The sequence below is a fragment of the Salvelinus namaycush genome, chromosome 32 (assembly GCF_016432855.1).
Source record: "Salvelinus namaycush isolate Seneca chromosome 32, SaNama_1.0, whole genome shotgun sequence".
Lineage (NCBI taxonomy): Eukaryota > Metazoa > Chordata > Actinopteri > Salmoniformes > Salmonidae > Salvelinus > Salvelinus namaycush.
Window position 1 is genome coordinate 17,516,908 of NC_052338.1, and position 24,342 is coordinate 17,541,249.

General features: G+C 44.1%; 4 protein-coding genes and 1 long non-coding RNA gene across 6 annotated transcripts in view; 1 reads left to right on the top strand and 4 right to left on the bottom strand.

Moving 5' to 3' along the window:
• Positions 1-418: 418 nt before the first annotated feature.
• LOC120027220 lies at positions 419-1,885 on the bottom strand. The gene is made up of 3 exons (XR_005473272.1): positions 1,744-1,885; positions 1,464-1,553; positions 419-544 (listed from the first exon to the last, which is right to left on the bottom strand). It is a non-coding gene; the product is annotated as an uncharacterized LOC120027220 (long non-coding RNA).
• A 1,186-nt stretch (positions 1,886-3,071) lies between these two features.
• Positions 3,072-4,621, bottom strand: LOC120027039 (DNA topoisomerase 2-beta-like). The gene is made up of 5 exons (XM_038971883.1): positions 4,514-4,621; positions 4,155-4,352; positions 3,664-3,828; positions 3,247-3,406; positions 3,072-3,109 (listed from the first exon to the last, which is right to left on the bottom strand). Exons 2-5 carry the CDS (start codon positions 4,323-4,325, stop codon positions 3,072-3,074), a joined length of 534 nt encoding a protein of 177 aa, XP_038827811.1. The 5' UTR covers positions 4,326-4,352; positions 4,514-4,621.
• A 14-nt stretch (positions 4,622-4,635) lies between these two features.
• Positions 4,636-9,664, bottom strand: LOC120027040 (DNA topoisomerase 2-beta-like). Its single transcript, XM_038971885.1, has 10 exons — positions 9,658-9,664; positions 9,409-9,530; positions 7,913-8,061; positions 7,446-7,677; positions 6,919-7,053; positions 6,475-6,675; positions 5,900-6,095; positions 5,256-5,347; positions 4,987-5,142; positions 4,636-4,780 (listed from the first exon to the last, which is right to left on the bottom strand). Exons 1-10 carry the CDS (start codon positions 9,662-9,664, stop codon positions 4,748-4,750), a joined length of 1,323 nt encoding a protein of 440 aa, XP_038827813.1. The 3' UTR covers positions 4,636-4,747.
• A 675-nt stretch (positions 9,665-10,339) lies between these two features.
• LOC120027041 (retinoic acid receptor beta-like) lies at positions 10,340-13,925 on the top strand. The gene is made up of 4 exons (XM_038971886.1): positions 10,340-10,390; positions 11,060-11,264; positions 13,356-13,514; positions 13,675-13,925. Exons 1-4 carry the CDS (start codon positions 10,340-10,342, stop codon positions 13,923-13,925), a joined length of 666 nt encoding a protein of 221 aa, XP_038827814.1.
• A 4,801-nt stretch (positions 13,926-18,726) lies between these two features.
• Positions 18,727-24,342, bottom strand: part of LOC120026869 (DNA topoisomerase 2-beta-like) — a 46,872-nt gene continuing 41,256 nt past the window's right edge. For both annotated transcript variants that reach the window (XM_038971587.1, XM_038971586.1), the window contains exons 27-35: positions 24,175-24,258; positions 23,700-23,897; positions 23,220-23,385; positions 22,798-22,959; positions 21,302-21,589; positions 21,023-21,112; positions 19,965-20,102; positions 19,717-19,817; positions 18,727-19,601 (exon numbers count right to left, since the gene is read on the bottom strand). In XM_038971587.1, the coding sequence (XP_038827515.1) occupies positions 19,410-19,601; positions 19,717-19,817; positions 19,965-20,102; positions 21,023-21,112; positions 21,302-21,589; positions 22,798-22,959; positions 23,220-23,385; positions 23,700-23,897; positions 24,175-24,258 (1,419 nt within the window). In that variant the 3' untranslated portion in view covers positions 18,727-19,409. The remainder of the gene's footprint in view (positions 19,602-19,716; positions 19,818-19,964; positions 20,103-21,022; positions 21,113-21,301; positions 21,590-22,797; positions 22,960-23,219; positions 23,386-23,699; positions 23,898-24,174; positions 24,259-24,342) is intronic.

Below are 24,342 nucleotides of genomic sequence, written 5' to 3' on the forward strand. Positions count from 1 at the left end.
ATCTGACATGGGGGGTGGGGTCACGGCTGCTTTCTTTGACGGTTTCTACACAGGGAGAAGACGAGAAGACTAAGTATCTTGTTGTATGGAAGTCTTCGATTTTTTTGTATCTTCTAATATCCTATATGATTCAATGACACACACAGACACACTCTCTTACTCTGCTGGTAGGGGCTTTGGATGTTTTCCCAGGAGTCTTCTTGGGACTGAAATCATCCTCTTCAGATTCAGACTGCTTCCTCTTCCTCCCTCCGCCTTTACCTACACAGGTAAGGAAAACACATCCAGGTTACACTCGGTTCACACCCTTTTATAGTCAGTTTACACTTGTCAATCTTTTATATTCATAGATAAATAGAGGTTAAGCTTACTGACTCTCCACTGGTCATTGTGAGGTAAGCCTGTACCTTTGAGGGTGTTGCAGGCTTCTTGGAGCCGGTATCTGAGTCGGAGTCCCAAACGGACGTGTCCAACTTCTGTTTTGGTGGCTCTTTGGGTACTGGTGCTTTCCTGGGTTTGGGAGCTGCATCCGAAGGCTTCTTCACTGTTGTGGGTAACAGAGAGTGAGCCAATCAATAATAACAAGGATCTCAGCAAGACACCATGTCTGCGTCTAAAAAGGCACCCTATTCCCTATATAGTACACTTTATTCAGCAGCAGCAACATTATCAGTATCTTTTTAATCCTCCTTGGTAGTGAGATTTGTAAGAGGGATTCCTGGCATATCTGGCATTACTCATCTCATTTGTATATACTGTATTCTATACTATTCTAACTGTATCTCTGTCCGTTCCACTCTGACATCGCTCGTCCATATGTATATAGTCTTAATTCATTCCTACTTAGATGTGTGTGTATTGGGTATATGTTGGGTAATTTGTTAGATATTACTGCACTGTCGGAGTTGGAAGCACAAGCATTTTGCTACACCCGCATAACATCTGCTAATCACGTGCATGTGACCAATAAAAATGTGATTTGATTTGAGATTTACATTAGTGTTCCCTCTAGCGGCAGATGTGGGTGTTACCAAAGTCAGAAATTGTAATGTAATAGCGGTCATACAACATCATACAAATTGGAGGATGTATAGTATCATACGTGTTGGAGGACGTATAATATTATACGTCTTGCTCTGAGACCAGGCTGCTTGTTGTGTCATAATGTCAAAGGAAAGGAGAATTTTGCCTAGAAAGTCATGAGAATTAGGTTAAGGTTAGGAAAAAGGTCCGGGGGAAGGTTAACTAAATTGCTAGTTGTCTCCGACGCAACTCGAACACGCAACCTCTCGATCGCGGTATACGCCCACCCATCCTCCCTGACAAACCTTCCCTATTGTTCTGTCTTAAGTAAACAGCCCATTATTTAATTTGAAATGTAAGAAGTACTTAATGAAGGTACACAAATGTACGTCTGTTTAATGTGGCCAGGCTGTAGATACATATTTGGCTCTGTGTGTTACCTTTCTTAGCTGGGACAGGTTTGTCGAAGGCAGAGCTGCTGGAGTATGAGAAGGCCTTGTCTTCCTCGTCACTGTCCAACTTCAGATCGTCTGGAAGAGAAGAGTAACAGACATTAACCCTCAGATGAACGCAGGGACTAGGAGCTTATGTACAGACAAAGTCCTTTTTCATAGACAAACACACAAGACAGGAAATAAAAACAAGAAATATACATCTAAACTTTTACTAAAGAAAGTACAAGACAAGGCAAAACATGCTGAGCTTGCTGTGTGAACTCACCACTGTCATTGCTCTTTTCAGAGGAGCAGGCTGATTTGGAGGAGGAGAATATACTCTCTGGTTCCTTCTTCTTCTTTGCTGGTGAGACGGTGGTGGTGGTCTGTTTGGGCTGTGGGAAGATATCTTCATCATCATTGCTGTGGTCGTTTGTATCGGTCTTTAGTTTCGGAGGAGGCAGTGAAGTCGTCTTTGCAGGGGCCGGGCTGGCAAGGATGCAGCATCATCATCATCCTCTTTCCTCTCCTCCATCCTCTTCCTCACTGAAGTCAAATGTGTACTTGGGCTTTGGCCGCTGAGGAACAGACAAAGTTCATTATAAATGTGGGTGTGTTTTGAATCACATGTTGTAGTTTGATTGATTTGTACATGATTTCTGAAAGGCAGCATGTCCTCAATACCCCACTACTAGTGATAAGGAAGAGCTACAGAGTTTCAAAGTGTGAGTCAAATCAGTGTTTGAGAGCTGAGAACGTAGAATAACCTCTCCTATTGCATATGGATTGCGTCACGCTGCTGTCAGACTTCAGGCTCATCAAGCCAGGGAGAACCAGACTTTCAGACTTTCAAAGAGCTGATGGAGTTTGAAGTTATAGTCACCCAGGTGACAGACAGCATTAGTGTGTAGAATGACAATGAGGAAAAACTATTATGTTAGAATTAGCAAGGCCAGAGAGTTTTCTGACCACGTGACCTGCAAAGGGAAAGGATCACTGCCGTTACATTGCTTTCTAACCAAGGAGCGTGAACTTGGGTAGAGAGGATATCCATCAACACTTGGAGGACAAATGGAATTAAATAAAAAAGCGTCTTTATTGCAAAAAGTAGAACCAAGGCGTTTGGTCTTTCGGGTTTTTACAGAAATAAGAATGAGGCTCTTAAACGTTTCAAAATGGCCTCAAGGACCAATCACAAAGAATATGCAATTAAAAACATGATAAGTTGATGATTGGTTTAAACAGTTGGGAAAAAAACAACCAATCGACTACGTGACTGGACCAGGAAAAACTCTAGGCCAAGTTAATCTCTCGTAGACAGATCTACGTAAACATAACTGGTACAGTACAATCTGTCGTGAAGGAATGGGACGAGCAGCAGTAGTTTCGGTGTCATTACTGGCATCTTTCCAATTTCGGAAGGGGAGGTGACATTCGGCCTGTAACTTGCAAAGTGAGAGAGAGAGCTACTTGTTCCGCTTCTGTTCCCTCGTTCTAGCATCTCTTCAGCTCTTCTCTTAATAGGTATAGACCCAGAACTTAAATCGAGCAGCTGACCAATTACGCAAGACTTTAGTTCTGGGTTAACCGAGATTAGGGCCCAGTTAACTACTGTTAACTGCTGTGATCAGGAAGAATGCCTGTCCCTAGTTCTAACAGGACAGTGAACACGACGAAAAACACCCCAAACAGAGTGAAAAAGGAAGCTACTGTCTGAACTTATCCAACAAAAACCACTCTGTTTTAATGGTGTGTCCTAATGAACACAACCCAGTAGGTAAGTGGTTACCTGAGGCCCGTTGTGACTTGGTGTCTCGGGGGATGACAACAGGTTCACTGTCCTCCAGGTCGCTTTCTGATTTGGACTCGTCCTCCGACCAGGGGTTACGCTTCTTCACCTTCTTACCAGACGATCCTTTTGGTGTGGGGGTTTCCTGGCTCTGGAGTACCTGATATAGAGAACATTATTCATTCAGATTTCAGGTCTTTTATTTAATAGCCATGAAGTGTGATTAAAAGAAATGAGTGCCAAAGTTTCCTCTAGTGGTAGCACTTCTGAGTCCCAACTACGAATTGCCCCAAGAGGTGGGATACAATCCTTGGGTCCACCACCTACCTGTCTATCCCTCTCATCTGTCTCCCCCAATTCATGACTGAAGCCCAAAAGATGACAGACACATGAAAGGAGAATGGAACATCTGCTGACCTGGCTCCTCTTCTCCTGCTTGACCCGGGGGGCCTTGGGCTTGGCTGGGGTTGGGGCTGGTGTATTAGAGGAGGAGTTGAGGGAGTTCTCCCCTGTTCCCCCGTCTGACCCCAGCACTCCCATCTCATCATCAAACTCCAGCTTCATCAACAGGTCCGCATCACCCTGAGAGGCCAACACACACACACACACACACACACACACACACACACACACACACACACACACACACACACACACACACACACACACACACACACACACACACACACACACACACACACACACACATCATGTGTAATGCCTGAAAACACACAGAGACCAATGCAAACAATGCTGAGCTATGACGGAGGTATACAGTTGAACTAAGCTCATACGGCACTGGGTATAAATCATCATCTTCAATGGTTGGAATTGTCTAGAAACATTACAGACTGGACCTTTAATAATGAAGCATAGAGAGGATCCATCTCAAATATGACATGTTTTACCTTCTTCTTCTTGGTCATCTTCTTGGAGGCGTCAGTCTTCATGGCCTGTGTGATGGTGGGTACAACCCTGCGGCCGTACGGCGAGGGCAACGTTTCCTCCAGGTGGAGTTTCTTCACCTTGGGCTTGCCCACCTTGCCCTTCACCAGCTTGGTACCTTTACCTGCACTCATGTCTGCCTGCTCCTGGGCCTCGATTTTCTGTCACATGCACAGGGAGAGAATACACCTCAGTCACTTTTTGTAAATGGTCGAAGTCACTTGTACTGAGGTGATGGTTTATAGTGAAAGGAGATAAAAGCCAAACATTTACGAATAGATCTGCCGTCAGTAAAGCCTGGAGAAAGAACTCTTGAGATTACCCGACTTCTCCCCAACAAAAGCAGTCTCGCACAAGTAGGTATAAATGACAGTAGTCCCTTCTTAAGCAGTGACTCAGATGAGTGACTCTGCTGCACGTAGTGCTGGTACCACTCACATCCAGTTCTTCAATGAAGACAGCCAGGTCTTCCTTCCACAGATCCTCAGGAGACTTCCTCTGCAGCTCATTCAACTGTCCGTTCTGTTGAACAACTCAGTTGATGAAAGACATGGTGCTAGTAACACAGAGCGTGTGGGTTCATTTCCCTCTGAGATCACATACACATATTAAAAAAGTACTGATATTCACACACTATGCTCCAAGAACAAAACACACACAACTGTTCAAAGAGACACTCAGCCCTTGACTACTTGTGTAATGTTGCTGCAAATGAATAGCCCTTTGGGGACGATAAAGATCTATTGAATAGAATTGCAAGTCTTTGACAGTCAGGCTTCCTCTCTGAGTCAGTACCTTGCTGTCTCTCTGTCGGAGCAGCTCGTCCACCTTCTCCTTGGACAGGCACCACAGAGGCATGTTGAGGATGTAGTTGAAGTTTGGTCCCGACAACGACACAGAGTCCACAGAGCCGTCACTGTCATTACCGTCACGATCGTCCTCCTCCAGAGCCTATAGCGAGAGACCAGGAACATGTCCAATCAGAATACAGGGTGTTGAAGCGTCAAGCGGTCTCAGCCAGTCACAGGGCTGAATGGTGGACAGTGGCAGGATGCTAACAGTACCTTTTCCTGTGCTTTGGTCCATGCTGCCACGGGGTCCGACTCAAAGCCGTTCTGCACCATCATCCTGATCAGATCCCTCTTAGACTTGTTCTCTATAGACAAACAACATTAATATAGCACTACTCTAGTACCAAATTGCCAATTGAAATAAATATTGAGGGAGAGACAGAGGGAGAGGCAGAGACAGAGGGAGAGGCAGAGGGAGAGACAGAGGGAGAGACAGAGGGAGAGGGAGAGACAGAAGGAGAGACAGAAGGAGAGGGAGAGACAGAAAGGGAGAGACAGAGGGAGAGACAGAGGGAGAGGCAGAGGGAGAGACAGAGGGAGAGGCAGAGGGAGAGGCAGAGGCAGAGGCAGAGGCAGAGGGAGAGACAGAGGGAGAGACAGAGGGAGAGACAGAGGGAGAGACAGAGGGAGAGACAGAGGGAGAGGGAGAGGCAGAGACAGAGGGAGAGGCAGAGACAGAGGGAGAGGCAGAGGGAGAGTCAGAGGGAGAGGCAGAGGGAGAGGCAGAGGGAGAGGCAGAGGGAGAGACAGAGGGAGAGGGAGAGACAGAGGGAGAGACAGAGGGAGAGGCAGAGGGAGAGACAGAGGGAGAGGCAGAGGGAGAGACAGAGGGAGAGAGATGCAGGTAAAATTCTCACCGATTGTGATCTTTCCTTCGATCTTCTCCAGTACAAATCGTGCCTGATTGGACAGTTTGGAAGCCTCCGCCCCCAGGCTCCCCACTAGCCAATCCTTCCTCAGCTTGTAGTAGTGCAACCGCAGCTCAAAGAACTCCTTGAGAATGTCCTGGACCGAGTCATACCTCTTCAGACAGCCCATGTGGTCAAACAACACCTGAGGGGAGAACAACTACTTTAGATAGTTCTCCTTTCCAAAACAGGTTAAAAACCATGAAACACCTCAAAATGGTTTTCCCTTTTTAGATCATAGACTCATTCCAAAGAATCCCGTCATCTGGACAGATGTGATTCCTATAATAGGAGAGCACTTCATCCAAAGAGGTGTGTATAATGAATAAACAGTGGGAGTCAATACAGCTATAAGTTCAACTCAAATACAGGGTCATATTCATTAGGGTAAACCGATTTGCTACGGATAATGAAACCCAGGCATTTATTATTGAAGAAGCTCAGGTAGTTTCTCCCTGTTTCAGTCCGTTTTCTTCTGTTTGGTGCCAAGTGAATAGGACCCAGATTTGAGGAGGGGTACTAACCATGGAGTTGCAGGTGAGGCTGGACTGTAGCTTGAAGACTTTGTGTAGTCCAGCAGCCTCGGCCTGGGCCAGCTTCTCCTCTGACATGCGGACCACAAACTTGACGGTTTGGTCCGTGTGGTACTCCTTATAGTCATTAATCAGAGCTGGAGTCTTCTCTGTCCCCTGGAGCATGGGCTCTAGTACCGACTCTTTGTAGGCCTGGAGGGAGAGAGGAGAGAGGAGGGGAGAGAGAGAGAAGAGTGAGAGAGGAGGGGGGGAGGAGAGAGAGAGAAAGAAGGGCAGGAGGAGAGAGAGAACAGAGTCCATTACAAGAACTAACAAACACAACATCGCAGCATAGAAACAAAGGTTCAACATCTCCTTCATTCATTCCGTCAAAGCAGCTAGACGACCAGAAGTGCTGGACAGGTGTGATATATCCTGTCCTTAGCAATAGTGTACCTGTGTCCAGGTGCGAACGGGCAGCTCAGTGATCTCAATGGTGTTCTTGTCCAGGACAGAGATCTCTCCACTGACCATGTACTGGTTCTGACCCAACTCATGGATCACGCCTTTAAAGTTCTTATAGCTGGGCAGCTGGGAAAGGAGAGACATAGGAATATTCAGTCATTATGATAAATGACTTACTCATAACATGATTAACACAAATCTTGATTATCGTTCCCAGCGGTGGACCTGCTGAAGTTCTGGATAACCAACAGCAGACACAGAAAGTTGGTGGTTTATCCAGTTCTATCAAAAATTGTTTTAAGATCCCAAATGACAATTGATTTAGCTCAAGGTTTTAATGTATAATGGTATCAATCTACAAAAATATTAATCGGAGTTGATATGCTTTAAGCAATAAAATCCTAAAACCAAATGGACAATAGCGCTGCTTGTGTGTCCACAACAAATTTCCCCCCTGGGACAATAAAGTTGATCTTATCTTATGTAATGAAATACGTTTGAAAGTTGTAAATGTTCACCATGGGCAGAGGGTCCTGCATGTTGAGCATGCGGTACAGGTTGTTGACTATCTCTCTGTGGTCGTAGTTGGGGATCTTGCAGGCCCAGCCCGTCCCGATGCCCTCGGCCCCGTTCACCAGCACCAGAGGGAGGATGGGGATGTACCACTCTGGCTCCACCTTCTGGTTGTCATCGAACAGGAACTTCAGCAGGCTGGAGTCCATCGCTGGGAACAACATCTTGGCCAGGGGACTGAGGAAGTGACATTACTTCATAATAAATACATTTTTAAAGCATTTTGAGTTTTAATGTGTTTTATGAAAGGTGATGTATAAACAAAGTTTACATGAAATGTATCATTAACCTTTTTTTAAATCAAGCAGGTATGACTGCACTTCAGGATGGCACAATGGCCCATACAAATCATTCAACAAGTAGACCAATCAAATAGCTAGCACAAATCTGTTTTGACCCTCGGAGGCATTACCTGAGCATGGTGAAGATGTAACGGGGGCTGGCAGCATCCTTGCCCCCGTTTATGCGGGTACCAAACTGACCCAGCGGCTGCAGGATGTTGACGTTGTTGCTGCCCACAAAGTTCTGGGCCAAGTTCACAATCGTCATCAACAGGGATTGCTGATCACACACATACAGAGGAACACATGTCAAAACAGTGTTGTTGTGGGAAACACAAAGTCTCTTCAGACAGTATTGATTTAAAGTGGAAGATAGCTCTCTAAGTATATTTCATCAGTGGTGTAAAGTACTTAAGTAAATATACTTTAAAGTACTACTTATGTAGTTTTTTGGGGTATCTGTACTTTACTTTAATATTAATATATTTTGACAACTTTTACTTCACTACATTCCTAAAGAACATCATTTACTTTTTACACCATACATTTTCCCTGACATCTAAAAGTACTCGTTACATTTAGAATTTTTAGCAGGAGAGGAAAAGGGTCCAATTTCACACAATTATCAAGAGAAAATCCCTCATCAACCCTACTGCCTCCAATGATTAATGTCTGAGTGTTGGAGCGTGCCCAAGGCTTTCCGTAAATAAATAAAAAACAAGAAAATGGTGCCATCTGGTTTGCTTAATATAAGGAATTTGAAATGATTTGTACTTTAAATAATTTACTTTAGATACTTAAGTATATTTTAGCAATTACATTTACTTTTGATACTTAAGTATATTTCAAACCAAATACTTTTAGATTTTTACTCAAGTAGTATTTTACTGGGTCACTCACTTTTACTTGAGTCATTTTCTATTAAGGTATCTTTACTTTTACTCAAGTATGACAATTGGGTACTTTTCCACCACTTTATTTCATATAGATCAGTAAGTATATTTCATATAGATCAGTAAGTATATTTCCTATAGCTCAGTAAGTATATTTCCTATAGCTCAGTAAGTATATTTCCTATAGCTCAGTAAGTACATTTCATATATCTCAGTAAGTATATTTCCTATAGCTCAGTAAGTATATTTCCTATAGCTCAGTAAGTATATTTCATATAGCTCAGTAAGTATATTTCCTATAGCTCAGTAAGTATATTTCCTATAGCTCAGTAAGTATATTTCATATAGCTCAGTAAGTATATTTCCTATAGCTCAGTAAGTATATTTCCTATAGCTCAGTAAGTATATTTCCTATAGCTCAGTAAGTATATTTCCTATAGCTCAGTAAGTATATTTCATATATCTCAGTAAGTATATTTCATATAGCTCAGTAAGTATATTTCATATAGCTCAGTAAGTATATTTCATATAGCTCAGTAAGTATATTTCCTATATCTCAGTAAGTATATTTCATATAGCTCAGTAAGTATATTTCATATAGCTCAGTAAGTATATTTCATATAGCTCAGTAAGTATATTTCATATAGCTCAGTAAGTATATTTCATATAGCTCAGTAAGTATATTTCCTATAGCTCAGTAAGTATATTTCATATATCTCAGTAAGTTTACGGACCTCTCCGTGATGGTAGGCAGACATCTCTGCTACTGAACCAGCCAGCTGAGCCACCTTCACCTCCCTCTTATCATTCCTCTTCATACAGGTGAACAGCACTTTCCTCTGGCCTGGCTTCAGACCTGCACACATGACATCATCAAAAGGGCACCACACCACACATCTCTTCAAAGGGGATCACAAGTGGACCGCATGAGGAATAGGTGTTGCAACAAACAGCTAATGGGGATTCAAATAAACAAATGATACACGTCATCAATAGGGGACCACATCACACACAAACAATGCATCAAGAGGACAGTGAAGAACTCTGTTAAAAACAAGTTTCCAGGCTTCTCAGTTCCCTTATTACTGACTGTCCCTCTCTCCTCTCCTCCCCCTGACTGTTCCTCTCTCCTCTCCTCCCTCTTACTGTCCCTCTCTCCTCTCCTCCGTCTTACTGTCCCTCTCTCCTCTCCTCCGTCTTACTGTTCCTCTCTCCTCTCCTCCGTCTTACTGTCCCTCTCTCCGCTCCTCCCCCTGACTGTTCCTCTCTCCTCTCCTCTGTCTTACTGTCCCTCTCTCCTCTCCTCCGTCTTACTGTTCCTCTCTCCTCTCCTCCGTCTTACTGTCCCTCTCTCCGCTCCTCCCCCTGACTGTCCCTCTCTCCTCACTTCCCTCTTACTGTCCCTCTCTCCGCTCCTCCCCCTGACTGTCCCTCTCTCAGGGTTGGGGGAGTAACGGATTACATGTAAGGGATTACAAAAAACGGTAACTGTAATCCATTATGTTACCAGCTAAAATATTGTAATCATATTACAGATACTTTTGAAAACTAGATGATTACTTCAAGGATTACTTACAAATCTAAATGTGTATTTGAACCCAATAATGGTTGAATTCAATAAATTTAAGCTGCCTATCAATAATTGTTTTGGACAGCCAATGAAAAATGCGCTCCTGCAACATCTGCATAATGCAGATCCCAGCCTATGGAATGAAAGTGAAGCTTTTATTGCTCAATCTAATACATGCTGGGAAAAAATCCATAGGCCTAATGGACACATGTTCAAACTTGCACACTTTGGATAGACTTAACGGGGCAATCTGTAGTTGCTACATCCATTTTTGACATATAAAGTATATATATTAATGTAAAGATATAATTTAATCATATTATTATATGTAGTAGAAAGTGATGGGTTAGAAGAAGCCTACATAACCAACCCATAAAGTAAAATTTAACATCCATATATGGTCAGCTATGTAAACTTTAACATTGATTTATCCTGCAATAGATGTTGTTCAATTGGTAACATACATTATTGTCTTCTTCTAATGCCTCTTAAGGGGAAAGTTATCTAAAAGTAACTGAATGTAATCAGATTACATGACTGAGTTTGGGTAATCCAAAAGTTACATTACTGATTACAATTATAGACAGGTAACTAGTAACTGTAACGGATTACATTTAGATTGTAACCTACCCAACCGTGCCCTCTCTCCTCTTCTCCCCCTCAATGCCCCTCTCTCCTCCCCCTCACTGTCCCTCTCTCTTCCCCCTCACTGTCCCTCTCTCCTCCCCCTCACTGTCCCTATCCTCTCCTCTGTCAGATAATGTGTGTGTATACGTAATGTATAATTTTCTCCTCTCCTGTCCCCTGTCATTTAGATTTTGCGTATCTGTACGCGGTACACTCCGGATCAGGACACCATGACGTTCTCAGACGGGCTGACCCTGAACCGGACCCAGATGCACAACGCAGGCTTCGGCCCGCTCACTGACCTGGTGTTCACTTTCGCCCACCAGCTGCTGCCCATGGAGATGGACGACACAGAGACAGGCCTGCTCAGCGCCATCTGCCTCATCTCTGGAGGTACACTACACTTTCTGCACTTTCTTTGAAGGATGCATATATTCGTTAAGCATCTGTCATTAGTGACATTAGTGTTGAATAGTATGTCACAAGAGATGAAATGTCTAAATTAAAGTCTGAATTTTGTGACACAGAGACGACAGGCCACCTCAGTCCCATCTGGGGGGGTAAGAAGGTGACTGTCATCTCCAGAGGCGGGCACCACAGTGGGGTGTACATACCCAGCGGGCACCAGACCGGGGTGCAAGGAGAGAGGGAGGGGGGAGCAAGGAGAGAGAGAGAGCTGGGCAAGGAGAGAGATTGGTCGGTGCCAGAGACCGAGAGATGGTGATTTAAGAAGTAGTAAAAGTTTCCCAGTCTAAGGTTGAAAGGTGCCTTTGGGGCAGATGTGAAGCTTGGACAAGTCATTAGAAAGGCAGTACAACTCTGAATGGACACTTCTGATACAGACTTACACAGACAGACTCAAAGTCTGGAATCAGGTCATCCACAGGTCCATCTCTGTGAGACAGGGTGTGTGTGTTGGACTGTTCCCACAGGAGATGAGTCTGTTCTGTTCAGCCTGTTTCAGCACAAAACACCCAGGCACTAGTTCTCCCTCAGCTGGGACATGGCAGGCAGACATTAAAACACACACACACATTGAGCTCTACATTTTTCCATAATGCAGTTACAAACATGCGCAAACAGACTCTCTGACACACGCTCCTCCCAAGGCAGCTACTGTTCCCCAGGCACCTCTCTGACACACGCTCCTCCCAAGGCAGCTACTGTTCCCCAGGCACCTCTCTGACACACGCTCCTCCCAAGGCAGCTACTGTTCCCCAGGCACCTCTCTGACACACGCTCCTCCCAAGGCAGCTACTGTTCCCCAGGCACCTCTCTGACACACGCTCCTCCCAAGGCAGCTACTGTTCCCCAGGCACCTCTCTGACACACGCTCCTCCCAAGGCAGCTACTGTTCCCCAGGCACCTCTCTGACACACGCTCCTCCCAAGGCAGCTACTGTTCCCCAGGCACCTCTCTGACACACGCTCCTCCCAAGGCAGCTACTGTTCCCCAGGCAGCTCTCTGACACACGCTCCTCCCAAGGCAGCTACTGTTCCCCAGGCACCTCTCTGACACACGCTCCTCCCAAGGCAGCTACTGTTCCCCAGGCACCTCTCTGACACACGCTCCTCCCAAGGCAGCTACTGTTCCCCAGGCACCGATGACGTGGATGTGGATTAAGGCAGCCCTCCGCACCTCTCTGATTCAGAGGGGTTGGGTTAAATGTGGAAGACACATTTCAGTTGAATGTATTCAGTTGTACAACTGACTAGGTATCCCCCTTTCCCCCTGCTCTGACTCTGAAGTCTGTGACTGCGTAAGTTTCCATTCCAATGTTAGATTGGATTCCCCTAGATTCCCCCCATTCCATTCCCCAGAGCCTTGACATATATTACATGCTGTTGCATAATCCACAGAGGAAATAACTAAACACTCTCCACTGCTGTGAGTCTCTCAGTAATGTGACTCTGTGACTGGGAGGCAGGCCGTTCCCACAGCAGGAGCCTGTTCTCTCAACGCACTCACACACTGACCACTTATGGATTGAATTGGTACTGCAAGCATTACAAGGGACAATGTGACAAATAGAAGGTGGTAAGATGATCATATAGGGCTACTGTCTCTTGAGAACTAAGCGGTATATAATAAAAAGACGTTGGTTGAATTGTATATATTTTTCCTACACCATAAGCCCTTTTAATGTTCAATGGAAACCGTTCAAGTTGGATTACTTCTAACCGAGTTAGAATTCAGGCAACTCCCCCGTTTCTAGACATTTACAGCACATCTCCTTTAATGCCAACTATAGCAGAGTGCAAGCTGATGGGGTGTATGGCCTGGTAAAGGCCTAGCGTTTCCCTACTGTATGACTCTGGGATGTGTCTTTCTAACTCGTTGGTCCTACATAGCCTATGTACAAAGAAGATGCTTCATGAATTTGAAATTGATCTGTGTGACTCTCTCTCACTCAATCTGTCTCTCTTGCTCTCACTCTCTCGCTCTCACTCACTATCTCTCTCCCTCAATCTGTCTCTCTCACAGACCGTCAGGACCTGGAGGAACCCTCTAAGGTCGACCAGCTCCAGGAGCCTCTACTGGAAGCTCTGAAGATCTACGTGAGGAAGAGGAGGCCTAGCAAGCCACACATGTTCCCCAAGACCCTGATGAAGATCACTGACCTCCGCAGCATCAGCGCCAAAGGTACAGACATCACAGAGACTAATACACTAATAAAACTGAGTAGAAATGAGCACACTATAGATTCAATAGCAGTTCAGTAGGAAACCTTTGTACACAGATGCCCTATAACATCATTTTGCACTACGTTTGTTTTGCAATATGTCCTTTCCTCTCCCTCCAGGTGCGGAGCGGGTCATTTCGCTGAAGATGGAGATCCCTGGCTCCATGCCTCCTCTGATCCAGGAGATGCTGGAGAACTCAGAGGGCCAAGACGGCCAGAGCAGCACCGAGGGCGAGGACGGCAGCAGCCCCAAGAAGGGAATCCCTAAGGGGGGTAAACCCTGCCCTGTGTCCACTGACCCTGACCCAGATGCTTCAGACAGTGACGGGCCCATAGCGGCCCCCAAGGAGGAGGAGGAAGAGGACCCCTAGGTCCCCGTGGAACTCAGGGGCCTCTCAGACTGACACTCTCTCTCGCTGACATTCCTTTGCAAAAAAAAAAACAACTGAAAATAGGTCAACCGCATAGTGGACCCCTCCTTCTCCCCTCTCCTCTCCTCCTCCCCTCAGGCCGTTGGTCCCTTAGCGAACCACCACCACCTTTGCTTGTTCTTATGTTATCCTTTACGTTTATTTTTTCCTTCTCTCTCTTTATCGCTTTATTTTCCCTTAAAAAAGGACCAGTGGTTGGTTTGTGTATAATTCTACATTTATTGAGCTCTTATTTTGGCGTTGTGTCTCGGGGACTAGGGTGTGATTGGTTGAGTTGGGTTTGACCTCGCCCGGCCACGCCCACTTACTTGTTGTACACAAAGGTCATAGGTCATCCTCCTCAGGTCTCCTGTATAAATTCATCCCTGCATGATGGACTCGACAAGTTTAATACGTAGTTTTAATCTTTCTTTCTCTCCCTCTGTCTCTCTCTCTCTGTCTCTCTCCCTCTCTCTGTCTCTCCCTCTGTCTCTCTCTCTCTGTCTCTCTCCCTCTCTCTGTCTCTCTCTCTGTCTCTCTCCCTCTGTCTCTCTCTCTCTGTCTCTCTCCCTCTCTCTGTCTCTCTCCCTCTCTCTGTCTCTCCCTCTGTCTCTCTCCCTCTCTCTTTCTCCCTCTCTCTGTCTCTCCCTCTCTCTCTCCCTCTCTCTCGCTCCCTCTCTCTCCCTGTCTCTATCTCTGTCTCACATTGTTGGAATACATTGTATATACCATTGTATGGTTAGAAATCTGTCTGTTTCTATGATGAATTTTGTGGTGCTTTTTCCATTGTCTTAAATATTATTGTTTGATGCGAAACAGTACATACATGACAAGGTTCAAAGGGGGGCTAAAATGTAAAGTCCTTTACAAAAACAGTTATATAGACTGTTCTTGCATATAGACAGTATGGAAGACTAATACTTTATATTTGTTCCTCTATTTAAAGCTGTTTTTTGTTTTGTCTTTTATAACTCATTATGTTGACGTCTCCATCAGTGTACATTACATCACCATAAAGCCAGAGTGCTAGAGGTTTCTCTCCCGTGTCAGTGGCTGCATCTCTTCAGCCGCTTCCACAGACTGTAGAGGCCATAGATATACAATGACTAGATTGAATCTAGATAGACAGATCCAATCTGGTAATAGTTTATCACAGATAACAGGCTGTAATGTAATGTACAGGGCTTCTGAGGCTAAAAGGCTTCTGAGATTTTATCATTAAATGACATTCCCAGAGAGAAACCAAGCAGTCTTAACAAGTGAAATCTCTGGATAAAGATAAGGGTTAAGCGACTCTCATTGACAAAGACTTTCCTTAACCCAAGCTTGCGCCACTGAGAAATGTAGATGTTTTTTTATTTTTATGAATTTGGTTATACATTTGAAGTTTCCTTGCAATTCTCTTGAACATTCTCCACCATCTGTGCAGTTAAATCCATTCTTATTACAGTGTTAAACTGTAAATTACTTCTCTGATGCAGATTCAATCTAGTAATTGTACATTAATGGCTGTCAGCAACTACAAGCGTCTGTGCAACACAAAATGAACATTGTTCTGGGCCAGGATTACAAGGAGTCCTGTAGGCCCAGAATCACTACCTACCCCTTCTTACATACTTGCATACATAAGTGTCTTGTTTTGGAAGGAAACCACGGGGACATTGCAATCGTTAAAATACATATTCATGACCTAACCGCTCGGCCGGGAAGATTGTACACTAGACTCTAGTAGCCACTGCGCATTCTTAGTTCTAGTCCTACAGAGTGACTGACCGTTGCCTTGCTCCTCCACAAGTCCTGTGCAAAACTACAGTGATGCAAAGGAGATTCTTTACACATGACCCTTAACCCCTGAGACGTGCAGTAATTATAGATAGACAAGCTCGGGTAGCCTTCATTTGGGTTGCAACATCACAGAATGTTCAGATATAAATATATTATGTAAACATGCGCTTCTCTATCATGTAGAATAGGGAATCATGTCAGCTCTAAAACAAGAATATATTTTCCTGAACGTTGCATCTCCTGAACCCAACCCTGCTTTGTGTTTTGGACGGCAGATCCACTAGACAGCTCTTTTTCTCAGGGATGAGGAACGATGTCCCATATCGGCCGCCGACGCAACAGCCGTTCTGATCTTATAAATATATTCTTAGTAAAGCTGTTTTTCTTTAGAGCCTAAGGGCTAGATTTAGTCCATAGCACTGAAGATCTGCGGTATACCGCGATTAAAATGTGAAGGCAATGTTCCCACGTTGGCGGAGACTGCATTCACGGTAAACGCTGCATATGTCTGCTCAATCGGAAATTACACTGTTCTTCAGCTCTACGGATTGGATCTAACTCTAAATCACAGATTAGAATTTGGACACTATTTATAAAGTTAATAGCCTAGAATCCACACTGAATATTCACTGTTGTGAAGTGAAACAGAGTCATATTCAGTGTGGAAGCCAGGCTATAGACAATATCATTTATTCAGATGGTGACCAGTTACTCAACTAGCACAAAGGCAATACTTCTCATAGTACTTATATAAAACTTGAACGTGAATTATATGTAGCCGACATAATGTTAAGGGTGATGGTAATAAACAGTTTTCTTTATCATTCTTAAGGGTAATAATAATTAGGCATAAACTGTTATGGGTGATTATTGAGTCACTCATCTCAGAGGTATAAAGAAAAGAAGGGAATAGATGACCACTGTAGTCAGTCAGCTAGAACCAGGGTTGGGGTCAATTCCTGTTGGATTATTTCAGTTTGCTTCCTGAATAGACATGGAATTGACCCAAACCCTGGCTAGAACCTTTCAGAAACATCTCACACATAACCATCTCCTCTCCTCCATATCAACACCACATGTAATACATACATATCTTAAGGGGAAAACAAAACTGTCTCCGTTGTACCATGTTTGAATGTGAATATGCCGTCCAGGCGTTACATAGGAATGATATGCAGTGTTAAAGGAATACTTACTTCAAAACAGCGTTTTGTCAAATTCATTGCATCTCATTGTATGTATGACAAAAAATCAAATGCTCTCTTTCCCTCTAAGGGAGAGAGGGATGTAGGGGAAAACAATCCTGGTGGCTCATCACAAGAGCAGTGTGGGTGAATCTCAATAGCCTTCCCTACATTCCTCTCCCTTGATGCCACGTCTCCTTCTCAAAACGCATTGGAGGAAAGGGTGCAGAACCTCAGACCTTCTCCAATGTGTTGTTGAGGTGACGAATCAAGGAAAGACTTCTGAAATTTACCCTGAGTGTCTTTGAAGTTGGAAAACTTATTTCACAGCTGAAGAATGTCTACATCCATCTCCCTAGTGACCTGAGCGCCACCTACAGGCACCAGGTGACACAGCAGGGAACTCAATCCATTCCACAATGCCGAATTTACATTGGTTTCTGTTGAATGTTGTACCGATGTAACTGTTAATATTTACTACTACTATCTCACTGCAGACTTGTTCATGTATTAGATGGTGTGTGTGTGGTGTGCTTTATGTCTCAACTAATGGCAGCTTTAGGCTATCTGACCTCTCAGAGCTTCATCTCATAGCCAGCCCCTCTTGGGTAGCAGCTGCTCACCCCCACATCATTCAGTACCTGAGCATGGGTTCACAATAAGGTTGCAAAATTCCAGAAACCTTCCCCAAATTCCTTTTTTTTGGGAGGGGGGGGATCATGGTCGGAGGATTTTCGTAATCAGGAGGTAATAAGCTAAAGGAATTTCCAACGTGGAATTCTTCAATTTGTGAAAAGTTTCCGGAATTTCGAAACCCTAGTTACCCCGATGTCATCGCTGATCAAACAACAGAGCTGCTTTCCCTTCTTCAGTTGGAATGCCAAGCAGCTGTCACTAAATCAATCAACTGACAGAAATTTGGTTAAGTCAATAACGGAATAAGACACAATACGCGTTCCGGAAGGGGGCAACGTACTGAACATTGCAGATAGAAATACACTGAATAGATCTGGCATGACGATTCCATACTCTACAAGTCAGTGGTGTCTGTTCTATGCAACGTATTTCTATATGAATGTTCCACCGCGGTGCCCTACTGAAGGTGGCCCATTATCCAACTATCCAGTAGAAGCATGACTGTGAACCTCAAAAAAATGTACCTTCGAAAGCAACTTTTTTGTTATGCCTGTTCAAAAAGTGTCAATGTTCAAAAGTTCAACATTTTACAAATAATGTATATGATTGCCTTTTTCTCCCCATCGGTATCATTGTCATCATATGCAGTGTTGTATAGTTAGCGTTATTATGAAGAGACATGATCAAATTATGGTTGAGTTTTTCTTAACTTTGTCTTACTGGAGGGTGGGCAGGGCAGCAGGGAGTTGTCATGGTGATTATACATTTACCCAGAACCTCCTGCTGGCCTGGTGGGAAGAGAAAGCTGGAAGTCCTCATAAGGAGCTTTACGGTGAGCTTCTATCTTGTTTTCAATATTGTCTGTTTGTATATTAACAATGCTTTATATGTTCATATACTGTTTAACTTTACCATGAAATGCCCTGGCAAAGTAATAAAAATATATTTATTTTAAAATACATAACGTGTGAACGTGTTATAACCCGAATATTTAGATTTACTGTAACCTCGAAGCCTTGTGTGTGTGTGTGTGTGTGTGTGTGTGTGTGTGTGTGTGTGTGTGTGTGTGTGTGTGTCGTGTTCCTACAGTTCTGCTCTGCAGGAAATAGAGTGAAGTCAATTAAGAAAATCTTACAGAAAACCCAACAGCCTGAGAATAATTTACATTTCATTGTTTACTTCCAAGTTCATGTTCAAAAAGGTACATAGTCTCTTTTTTACTTTTTAAACAGTTAAAATGTGCTGAAGCACCGCGTTCCTAACTTCTAAAAGCTGCTTAGGACAAATACAGAACATTTCCATGGTAATAATAATAATTTAAAAAACAAAATTGTTTTGTATGTATAATAAAAAGTGTAAAACACCTACACAGTAGAAAGCATTAAACATCACCATTAAAATTAAGGGGGGGGGGTGTACAAAAGTCTTGTGGACACAGCACAGGGGTATTTCAACCAGTGTGTGTCTGGTCCTGGTTGAATACTTCAAAACTAAATTCTTCCTTCCTACGTTGAAATAATCACATGATATTTAAACATGACTGGATATTTATACAACCACTGCCTACACCTATCCCACCTCTCAGATGATTTCTTCTAGAAAGTGAAGGAAGGATGCATGTTAAAATTACTCAAGCGGTGTGTGTGCAAATGGCTGTTTAAAAACCCATCCTTCCTGATTTCATCAAGGTGATCACAGATCATAATTGATTGGATAGGTGACAGCATGGGGTACCAACCAATTACTTTCCCTAGTCCAACCAATGAAGATCTGTGATTACTTCAAGGGAGGGAGGAAGCATTGGAACAGAACAGAGCCTGTGTGGGAGGGATTCCATGGTCTAGTCGAACATGTCGTACTGATCGTCGTCTGACCCTGACGCTGACTCAGCAAAGTACTTCACTTCCTTCTTGGCACTGCTTCTGCACGGTCGGTCTTGGGATGCCGTGCCGGATTGGCTGAAACGGTTGGAGTGTACATCATCATCATCTGACATGGGGGGTGGGGTCACGGCTGCTTTCTTTGACGGTTTCTACACAGGGAGAAGACGAGAAGACTAAGTATCTTGTTGTATGGAAGTCTTCGATTTTTTTGTATCTTCTAATATCCTATATGATTCAATGACACACACAGACACACTCTCTTACTCTGCTGGTAGGGGCTTTGGATGTTTTCCCAGGAGTCTTCTTGGGACTGAAATCATCCTCTTCAGATTCAGACTGCTTCCTCTTCCTCCCTCCGCCTTTACCTACACAGGTAAGGAAAAACACATCCAGGTTACACTCGGTTCACACCCTTTTATAGTCAGTTTACACTTGTCAATCTTTTATATTCATAGATAAATAGAGGTTAAGCTTACTGACTCTCCACTGGTCATTGTGAGGTAAGCCTGTACCTTTGAGGGGTGTTGCAGGCTTCTTGGAGCCGGTATCTGAGTCGGAGTCCCAAACGGACGTGTCCAACTTCTGTTTTGGTGGCTCTTTGGGTACTGGTGCTTTCCTGGGTTTGGGAGCTGCATCCGAAGGCTTCTTCACTGTTGTGGGTAACAGAGAGTGAGCCAATCAATAATAACAAGGATCTCAGCAAGACACCATGTCTGCGTCTAAAAAGGCACCCTATTCCCTATATAGTACACTTTATTCAGCAGCAGCAACATTATCAGTATCTTTTTAATCCTCCTTGGTAGTGAGATTTGTAAGAGGGATTCCTGGCATATCTGGCATTACTCATCTCATTTGTATATACTGTATTCTATACTATTCTAACTGTATCTCTGTCCGTTCCACTCTGACATCGCTCGTCCATATGTATATAGTCTTAATTCATTCCTACTTAGATGTGTGTGTATTGGGTATATGTTGGGTAATTTGTTAGATATTACTGCACTGTCGGAGTTGGAAGCACAAGCATTTTGCTACACCCGCAATAACATCTGCTAATCACGTGCATGTGACCAATAAAAATGTGATTTGATTTGAGATTTACATTAGTGTTCCCTCTAGCGGCAGATGTGGGTGTTACCAAAGTCAGAAATTGTAATGTAATAGCGGTCATACAACATCATACAAATTGGAGGATGTATAGTATCATACGTGTTGGAGGACGTATAATATTATACGTCTTGCTCTGAGACCAGGCTGCTTGTTGTGTCATAATGTCAAAGGAAAGGAGAATTTTGCCTAGAAAGTCATGAGAATTAGGTTAAGGTTAGGAAAAAGGTCCGGGGGAAGGTTAACTAAATTGCTAGTTGTCTCCGACGCAACTCGAACACGCAACCTCTCGATCGCGGTATACGCCCACCCATCCTCCCTGACAAACCTTCCCTATTGTTCTGTCTTAAGTAAACAGCCCATTATTTAATTTGAAATGTAAGAAGTACTTAATGAAGGTACACAAATGTACGTCTGTTTAATGTGGCCAGGCTGTAGATACATATTTGGCTCTGTGTGTTACCTTTCTTAGCTGGGACAGGTTTGTCGAAGGCAGAGCTGCTGGAGTATGAGAAGGCCTTGTCTTCCTCGTCACTGTCCAACTTCAGATCGTCTGGAAGAGAAGAGTAACAGACATTAACCCTCAGATGAACGCAGGGACTAGGAGCTTATGTACAGACAAAGTCCTTTTTCATAGACAAACACACAAGACAGGAAATAAAAACAAGAAATATACATCTAAACTTTTACTAAAGAAAGTACAAGACAAGGCAAACATGCTGAGCTTGCTGTGTGAACTCACCACTGTCATTGCTCTTTTCAGAGGAGCAGGCTGATTTGGAGGAGGAGAATATACTCTCTGGTTCCTTCTTCTTCTTTGCTGGTGAGACGGTGGTGGTGGTCTGTTTGGGCTGTGGGAAGATATCTTCATCATCATTGCTGTGGTCGTTGTATCGGTCTTTAGTTTCGGAGGAGGCAGTGAAGTCGTCTTTGCAGGGCCGGGCTGGCAAGGATGCAGCATCATCATCATCCTCTTCCTCTCCTCCATCCTCTTCCTCACTGAAGTCAAATGTGTACTTGGGCTTGGCCGCTGAGGAACAGACAAAGTTCATTATAAATGTGGGTGTGTTTTGAATCACATGTTGTAGTTTGATTGATTTGTAATGATTTCTGAAAGGCAGCATGTCCTAATACCCCACTACTAGTGATAAGGAAGAGCTACAGAGTTCAAAGTGTGAGTCAAATCAGTGTTTTGAGAGCTGAGAACCGTAGAATAACCTCTCCTATTGCATATGGATTGCGTCACGCTGCTGTCAGACTTCAGGCTCATCAAGCCAGGGAGAACCAGACTTTCAGACTTTCAAAGAGCTGATGGAGTTTGAAGTTATAGTCACCCCAGGTGACAGACAGCATAGTGTGTAGAATGACAATGAGGAAAAACTATTATGTTAGAATTAGCAAGGCCAGAGAGTTTTCTGACCACGTGACCTGCAAAGGGAAAGGATCACTGCCGTTACATTGCTTTCTAACCAAGGAGCGTGAACTTGGGTAGAGAGGATATCCATCAACACTTGGAGGACAAATGGAATTAAATAAAAAAGCGTCTTTATTGCAAAAAGTAGAACCAAGGCGTTTGGTCTTTCGGGTTTTTACAGAAATAAGAATGAGGCTCTTAAACGTTTCAAAATGGCCTCAAGGACCAATCACAAAGAATATGCAATTAAAAACATGATAAGTTGATGATTGGTTAAAACAGTTGGGAAAAAACAACCAATCGACTACGTGACTGGACCAGGAAAAACTCTAGGCCAAGTTAATCTCTCGTAGACAGATCTACGTAAACATAACTGGTACAGTACAATCTGTCGTGAAGGAATGGGACGAGCAGCAGTAGTTTCGGTGTCATTACTGGCATCTTTCCAATTTCGGAAGGGGAGGTGACATTCGGCCTGTAACTTGCAAAGTGAGAGAGAGAGCTACTTGTTCCGCTTCTGTTCCTCGTTCTAGCATCTCTTCAGCTCTTCTCTTAATAGGTATAGACCCAGAACTTAAATCGAGCAGCTGACCAATTACGCAAGACTTTAGTTCTGGGTTAACCGAGATTAGGGCCCAGTTAACTACTGTTAACTGCTGTGATCAGGAAGAATGCCTGTCCCTAGTTCTAACAGGACAGTGAACACGACGAAAACACCCCAAAACAGAGTGAAAAAGGAAGCTACTGTCTGAACTTATCCAACAAAAACCACTCTGTTTTAATGGTGTGTCCTAATGAACACAACCCAGTAGGTAAGTGGTTACCTGAGGCCCGTTGTGACTTGGTGTCTCGGGGGATGACAACAGGTTCACTGTCCTCCAGGTCGCTTTCTGATTTGGACTCGTCCTCCGACCAGGGGTTACGCTTCTTCACCTTCTTACCAGACGATCCTTTTGGTGTGGGGGGTTTCCTGGCTCTGGGAGTACCTGATATAGAGAACATTTATTCATTCAGATTTCAGGTCTTTTATTTAATAGCCATGAAGTGTGATTAAAAGAAATGAGTGCCAAAGTTTCCTCTAGTGGTAGCACTTCTGAGTCCCAACTACGAATTGCCCCAAGAGGTGGGGATACAATCCTTGGGTCCACCACCTACCTGTCTATCCCTCTCATCTGTCTCCCCCAATTCATGACTGAAGCCCAAAAAGATGACAGACACATGAAAGGAGAATGGAACATCTGCTGACCTGGCTCCTTCTTCTCCTGCTTGACCCGGGGGGCCTTGGGCTTGGCTGGGGTTGGGGCTGGTGTATTAGAGGAGGAGTTGAGGGAGTTCTCCCCTGTTCCCCCGTCTGACCCCAGCACTCCCATCTCATCATCAAACTCCAGCTTCATCAACAGGTCCGCATCACCCTGAGAGGCCAACACACACACACACACACACACACACACACACACACACACACACACACACACACACACACACACACACACACACACACACACACACACACACACACACACACATCATGTGTAATGCCTGAAAACACACAGAGACCAATGCAAACAATGCTGAGCTATGACGGAGGTATACAGTTGAACTAAGCTCATACGGCACTGGGTATAAATCATCATCTTCAATGGTTGGAATTGTCTAGAAACATTACAGACTGGACCTTTAATAATGAAGCATAGAGAGGATCCATCTCAAATATGACATGTTTTACCTTCTTCTTCTTGGTCATCTTCTTGGAGGCGTCAGTCTTCATGGCCTGTGTGATGGTGGGTACAACCCTGCGGCCGTACGGCGAGGGCAACGTTTCCTCCAGGTGGAGTTTCTTCACCTTGGGCTTGCCCACCTTGCCCTTCACCAGCTTGGTACCTTTACCTGCACTCATGTCTGCCTGCTCCTGGGCCTCGATTTTCTGTCACATGCACAGGGAGAGAATACACCTCAGTCACTTTTTGTAAATGGTCGAAGTCACTTGTACTGAGGTGATGGTTTATAGTGAAAGGAGATAAAAGCCAAACATTTACGAATAGATCTGCCGTCAGTAAAGCCTGGAGAAAGAACTCTTGAGATTACCCGACTTCTCCCCAACAAAAGCAGTCTCGCACAAGTAGGTATAAATGACAGTAGTCCCTTCTTAAGCAGTGACTCAGATGAGTGACTCTGCTGCACGTAGTGCTGGTACCACTCACATCCAGTTCTTCAATGAAGACAGCCAGGTCTTCCTTCCACAGATCCTCAGGAGACTTCCTCTGCAGCTCATTCAACTGTCCGTTCTGTTGAACAACTCAGTTGATGAAAGACATGGTGCTAGTAACACAGAGCGTGTGGGTTCATTTCCCTCTGAGATCACATACACA

Bases quoted from the DNA above. Each gene is read 5' to 3' on its own strand.
- LOC120027039 (XM_038971883.1), bottom strand. From the start codon at position 4,325: ATGAGTGCAGGTAAAGGTACCAAGCTGGTGAAGGGCAAGGTGGGCAAG. The intron at 3,829-4,154 runs GTAAAACATGTC...TTGGCCTCTCAG, and splicing joins AGATGACCAAGAAGAAGAAG to GGTGATGCGGACCTGTTGAT. The intron at 3,110-3,246 runs GTAACCACTTAC...CTGTCCTGTTAG, and splicing joins CAAGTCACAACGGGCCTCAG to AACTAGGGACAGGCATTCTT.
- LOC120027040 (XM_038971885.1), bottom strand. The intron at 7,054-7,445 runs GTGAACATTTAC...CTCCTTTCCCAG, and splicing joins TGCAGGACCCTCTGCCCATG to CTGCCCAGCTATAAGAACTT. The intron at 5,143-5,255 runs GTACTGTTAGCA...CTCTCGCTATAG, and splicing joins GGACCAAAGCACAGGAAAAG to GCTCTGGAGGAGGACGATCG.
- LOC120027041 (XM_038971886.1), top strand. From the start codon at position 10,340: ATGCGCTCCTGCAACATCTGCATAATGCAGATCCCAGCCTATGGAATG. The intron at 11,265-13,355 runs GTACACTACACT...TCTCTCTCACAG, and splicing joins CATCTGCCTCATCTCTGGAG to ACCGTCAGGACCTGGAGGAA. The intron at 13,515-13,674 runs GTACAGACATCA...CTCTCCCTCCAG, and splicing joins CCGCAGCATCAGCGCCAAAG to GTGCGGAGCGGGTCATTTCG.